At 40.9% G+C, this 6,016-nt stretch overlaps 1 protein-coding gene across 3 annotated transcripts; it reads right to left on the reverse strand.

Moving 5' to 3' along the window:
• Positions 1 to 1,288: 1,288 nt before the first annotated feature.
• LOC125515629 (disease resistance protein RGA5-like) lies at positions 1,289 to 5,746 on the reverse strand. Of its 3 annotated transcripts, none has more exons than XM_087529282.1 (4): positions 5,330 to 5,746; positions 4,722 to 5,233; positions 1,698 to 3,685; positions 1,289 to 1,549 (listed from the first exon to the last, which is right to left on the reverse strand). In XM_087529282.1, the coding sequence occupies exons 1-3, from the start codon at positions 5,540 to 5,542 to the stop codon at positions 1,726 to 1,728; spliced, it is 2,685 nt and encodes an 894-aa protein (XP_087385408.1). In that variant the 5' UTR covers positions 5,543 to 5,746; the 3' UTR covers positions 1,289 to 1,549; positions 1,698 to 1,725. The 3 variants fall into 3 exon arrangements, with proteins under 3 accessions (XP_087385408.1, XP_087385409.1, XP_048537099.2); XM_087529283.1 differs by having other exon boundaries at positions 4,722 to 5,262; positions 5,330 to 5,468; XM_048681142.2 differs by having other exon boundaries at positions 4,722 to 5,746.
• Positions 5,747 to 6,016: the final 270 nt, after the last annotated feature.

Below are 6,016 nucleotides of genomic sequence, written 5' to 3' on the forward strand. Positions count from 1 at the left end.
GGTCGTATGGTGTCGGACGAGACTGTATCCGCTCTTTCCTCCTAGCTCGAGTGCCAAATGGAAAACATTTGGGCTTGGCCTTTGCGTCTCCAACTTTAGGTGGCGAGTACATTGCTCCAAGTGGTTCATACCCGGTGACAGTAGACTGAAGCTTTTTTAGGAGACTGGATTGCAATCTATCTTTGTGTTTTAGGGTTCTCTGTGTATTTAGGATTGGGTTGTTATTTTTGTTTTTAATTGGTTCTGTTGTAAGATGTAATGTGTCAGGTTTCATCTAATGCAACATTCTTTTTTTTTGCGAGATATCTAATGCAGCATTCTAGGTCCATCCTTTACTACCTTTCTTCTGTTCAGGAATAAAAATACAACAAAACATGTTATATCCAACTGCATAGCACGATGCACACAATCCACGGAAAGAAATTCAAAAGTCTCAAAAAGTAAATTGACATAGTCTAACACAAGAATAAAACATACTAACTAAAGTGGAAGAGGATGGATCCAAAGTAGATCTGAAAGCGGCCATTTGCCGACATAGAAAGTATGCCCTCGCATTTGCCCAAGTTGATTCCACGTGAACCCCTCTAGATCTGTGTACGTTGCAGTGTTAGTTTTCCTTGCCCAAGTTATTCGTTTTGTAGTACTAGCTTTATCAGTCAGTCGTCTTGAGTTTGTTACTGATGGCCTGCTACTCGGTGTGTGTGTGTGTGCGCGCGCGCGCGCGTGTTTGGAAAACCGACACCAAATCAGAGAGGTGTGTATACTTGAAAGTTGAGAACCATGGTGAGGAGGGGCAACTCTCTCTTGCTGTTGTTGGTGGCTTGTTTCCCTTAAAAACTCTACAAACTGTAAGCATAAAACCATCCGAATTGTAGAGAAAATGAGATGAGCTTATGATTGTCGCAAATCGTTTGCTTGCCATTTTAGTCTTTCTTATATAAAGACCGGCGTTTTCGTTCTTATGTACTCCCTCAACTACAAAAACGTCTTATTAGTGTATAGAGGGAGTATAATTAAAGCATTTGTTATAGCCCATCACTGGATGGATATAGCCTAATTAACTTAATATCTCATTTATCATTGCCATCAAATAATGGTCTCCCTGAAAAGTGGGGAAGACAAAAGCATCAAGACAAGCCAACATAGGAAGGATGTACCATTAGTCCATGACTGCTCTAAATACTATAAGAAGCCTATCACTAGTACGCCATCCAAATCAGACATAATAAACTCTCTAATAATCTGATCGAGCTTCCTATGCAATTTTCAACCAATTAGTGGAGGAGCGTTAAAAATAATGCTTGAGCATTAATTTGAGGAAGCACTGTACTATAGTTTACAACATGAAAATACGTCTGAAGCAAACCGGGTCAAACAGCGAGGCAACACTAAGGCCATTCGGCACATCAGAAGTACAAATATCAGTAAGGTCAAAAGGATGAAAGTTCACATAGATGACACGTCTTCAAATATTCTTCTATGAGGCCTATATCCCCCTCCAGACCATGAGTTCTCTAACCTCCAGCAAGATGCCACGCAAGAAGACTGCCTGAATCAGGGAGTGGTCATGAGGACGGGAATCAGTAACATCATGAGGACATACACAAAATTCTTGTTCCTTTTTAAGAACACAACTACAGGCAGGGTTATACGCTGCAACAATGTAAGACAAACATGAATCTTGGGAATTATTGTACCTGAAGTGCCAGCATGTCCAGGACGTAGTTAGCATCCATTATGCAACTTTGCTGGTAGACCGCGATTCACAAAGAGTAGTTTAGGATGGTTGGGATTTGCCATAGCTGCTCTCTCCATGGCAGCCTTTGCAGCCTCAACACCACCTTGAGCGCTTGCGTTGCCACTCACTCTGCATTCAACATATATGAGGCAGGGGAGATTCTCCAACCCGAAGTCATAGGTGTCACCAATGAGAGACTCTGTTTTGGCTAGATAAATCTTGATCCTTTCAAGCCTGGGCATAGATCCTTGTGCAAACATTAGCATCATATTATAACGCAAGTTCCTGAGGAATCGGAACCCATCTCCTCCACTGACATTGAGCTTGCCTTCTGATGATTTTGTTGTTTTTTCGAGATCCAGAGTGAGAAGAACAGGTAAGGCTCCAAGTATACACAGATCTTGTTGCCCAAGACTCTCCACTTCAAGGCGTAACTTCTGCAGGTTGACGAGGGAACCCACCCACTCTGGAACACAAGGAACTGCTGAACGCCAGGTAATTAGCTTCTCGAGGCTACGCGGGGCAGGGTACCACGGTTCCAGTAAGAAGCCGCTGCCATGCCAGACAGTTACAGAACGGAGGTTCTGCGTGCCCAAGTTGCGGAGAGATTTGTAGGCAATGAAACTCTTGCAGCACTCCTTGGTAACCCCAATTACTGGAACATCAAACAGATCAAGGTATATCTTCCTCAGATTCTTCAGCTGCCCGAGTTCTTGGAGAAAGTTCAAAGACTGACCGAGGGCTTCGACCTGTTTCAATATCTCCAATGCTTGCATTTTCAAAACTCCATCAGGAAATGTGACACCACTGTCAACAAGTAGATGCACCAAGCTACTGAGATTAGCAATTGCTCTCGGCAATTCACGTACATTGGTGTCTCTTAGGTCCAACATCTCAAGGTATTGTAGATGCTTGATTTGTTCTGGAAGCTCACTTACCCCAAGGTGCCTGAGGTTCAAGTACTTTAAATGAAACAACCTCCCTATATTTACTAGATGATGGTTTTCCAATTGACGACATCCACCAAAGTCTAGAACACGCAAATGCATGAACTCATCTAGAGAAGGGATTTCCATGGAATCCCCAAACACATTTAAAGATCGGACATGCGACAATATTACATCCTTTAGTAGGAACAACTTCCTTTGATTGCCAACTTGGAGAGAGAGACGACGGACTTTCCTTTGCGTCCCAACAGGTATTCCGGGAACACCCACAAAAGTGACAAAGTTCTCTTCGACGGACTTGGATATGATGAAATCAAGAATTGTGTCATGAACTCGAAATCTCATCGTCCTATCATATCTATCGGACTCCACGGGTTGGATCAAACTCCTATTGACGAGTTCATTGAAATATCTTTCTCCTAATTCATGTACCGTGTACCTTCCTTCCTTCTGAATGAATCCTTCAGCAATCCATCTCCTTATGACAACTTTCTTCTCAATAATAGAATCCTCCGGAAATATACTCAGATATAAAAGACAGGTTCTTAGATGAGGAGGGAGATCAAAGTAACTGAGTGATAATATGTTCATCATTCTTTCCACACTAGAATTCCTTTCAAGTGCATGGCCAATCGAAATTTCCACTTGATTCCAAAGAAGCTCCGTTGTTTCCGTGTTAGATAATAGACCAGTTATTGCAATGATTGCCAAAGGTAAACCATCACATTTTTTCAATATTTTATCCATAACTACTTTAAGGTGGGCAGGGCAATCTTCTTTAGAGTTGAACAACCTTTCGTGAAATAACTGTTGTGCGTGCATCATATTAAGAGGCCTTATATTGTAAATATGGCCTATAAATGATGAACAACATGACTCAGCGACATCTCTCACGCGTGAAGTGGTGATTATTATACTGCCAAAACTGTCAATGGGGAATGTGGCCTTAATGACATCCCATGTTTTGACGTCCCATATATCATCAACAACAATAAAGTACCTTCACATGGACGAATAAACATCAGCGTGCCTTTAAAATAGAGAGTGTACTGCAACTAAATAATTGAGACCCGCTGACATTGTTAACATATGGATTTGAATTGCGCAAGTTATTGACATACTACGTCTATACACATCCACATGCTTGTTTGGCATATTACAGAGAGCAAGGCGGTACACACAGTTTCAACATGAGCTAGGCGCACTGAAAGAAAATGATCAACATTGATAAATTTATGTTGCTAAGGAAGAGATGGGAAATATGATTATGAATTATCATACATACATAATTGTTTTGGAAGCTAGGGATCCTGATTAGGTGATCATGACAACAAAGCTAAAATCTCGTGCGGACCTAAAGATCTAGTGTCTTAAAATGAATATTGAGTAAATGACATAATATATAGAAAATGTTATCATTTCCTCTTAGGCTACTGATCTGGCTTATTTTTCCTCTCTTAAACCGTTTTGGTCTAGCCTAACCCTCCAAATATAAATTTTCCGGTTTTGGACAGCTACATCATGGTGACGCAAGGCCGCACACGATCGATGAATGTGGCCAACGCATCAGGAGCTTCATCAAAGTTTCTCTTGATAGATTATCATGGGAAAGTGGCATAAACAAGAGTATATGGATGCAAAATGGAGGAAAGAAAATGGTAAGGCACATCGCATCTCAACAATACAAGTGTACAACAATCTAGACTATCTTGAAATGATCGGAGACACGATCACTCGCTAGGCATACACACCTATTCTTATATGTACTCTGTACATTATGTAAATTCACTTCTCTTATGGAAACCTACAAGGACATTACTACAAACATTTGACATTGCATTTCCTAAAAACATGAGAAATAATTTTATGGAATTTCTTTTTATATAAATCATACTAGTAATCTTCTCTTTATAAAGAAAAACAACAATCTGAGACCATACAGTAATTGTACTAGTAGTGTTCCTATGAAATATGTACCAGTATAAATATTTATATATTCAATAAATGTGGAAGGAAAATATATAGATAGTATATACCTTTTATCTAGTAGGCACTCTTTGATGTTGATAATTAGTTGCTGCACGCTTCCTTCTTCTGTTTCAGCATAACGTTGATTCCCGACTTTACTAAGAATAGTTCTTAGGATATTCATCATATCTGGATTTCGTGACATTGATATGAAAGCTCGACAGTCGAATTTTCCTTTTAGCTCTTGATACACTTGGTTTGCAAGAGTTGTCTTGCCCATTCCTCCAGATCCAACGATGGAGACTATCTTTAATAGTGATTTTGTTGGCACATGTCCATCTTCTTCTTTCAAAAGTTTGATTATCTCATTTTTTGGTGCATCCATTCCAACTAGTTTTGATGCATTCTCAAAGATAACAAGAGCTCTAGGGTCAACAGATATACTGAGGGTCTTGGAGAAGGTATCATGAGTCTTGTACCTTGCATTCCTCTCGCCGACCTCAATAATTTGTTTCTTCAAATCTTCAATTTCTTTGCCAATTTGACGCTGGGTCTTCATCTTTCCCAGGAAGAACTTGATCTTCTCCATGAAGTTATCCGGCTTAGTGTCTTCGTCATTGACATATTTCAGAAAGTCGTCTATGAAATCATCTATGTCATAGGACAGCTCCCGTACCTCATTCATCCAAACTTTATCTTGCATATCCGGATCCTCCTCCGCTGACATCTTCATGAGAAAAGCATCCATGGCGGAGAGTTCATGAGTCAGGGACTTGATCTCCTTGCGCACCCCCTTGACACGCTTGTACTCGTCACCCAACAGGGTGGCCAGCTTCCTGATGATGGGTTTCAGGGCCCCCGTCGCGGCACTCACGAGAGCCGCCTCCATGGTTTCATAGGGTGTGGAGAGCTAGCTACGAGCTCGCTAAGGTATGTTTGTGTGGATGAGTTGCTCTAGTACTAGCGGTCTAAGTGGGACAGACACTCCCTGGACAATTGCTTCAATCACAAGTAGTACTAGTTCTTCGGTATACTAGTACTCCATGTTAGTACTTGCTTTCTAACTAACCTGAGAATGTTAATTAACCTCAGATGCTAACCCCTAAGGAAACAAAGGCATGATCATTTATTTGTTAATTATCCATGGTTAGTTGGTTCATTGTGCTAGCTCGCTGTTAGTTAGGTAGAGATTAGCCAGTTAGCTGCTGCTGGATAAAAAATTCAAAGGCAGTGGCAATTATTGGTCACATTAGGTCGAGGTTTTCCTGGTTGACACACTTGTTCCCACTTGAACGTTGTCGTGTCCTTTGTAATACTTAACTAACCCAACCTGTGTGCGCTGTCATCAACTATAGATACTTTC

Source organism: Triticum urartu, chromosome 6A, assembly GCF_056163025.1.
Source record: "Triticum urartu cultivar PI428250 chromosome 6A, HENAU_Tu73, whole genome shotgun sequence".
Taxonomy (NCBI): Eukaryota; Viridiplantae; Streptophyta; class Magnoliopsida; order Poales; family Poaceae; genus Triticum; species Triticum urartu.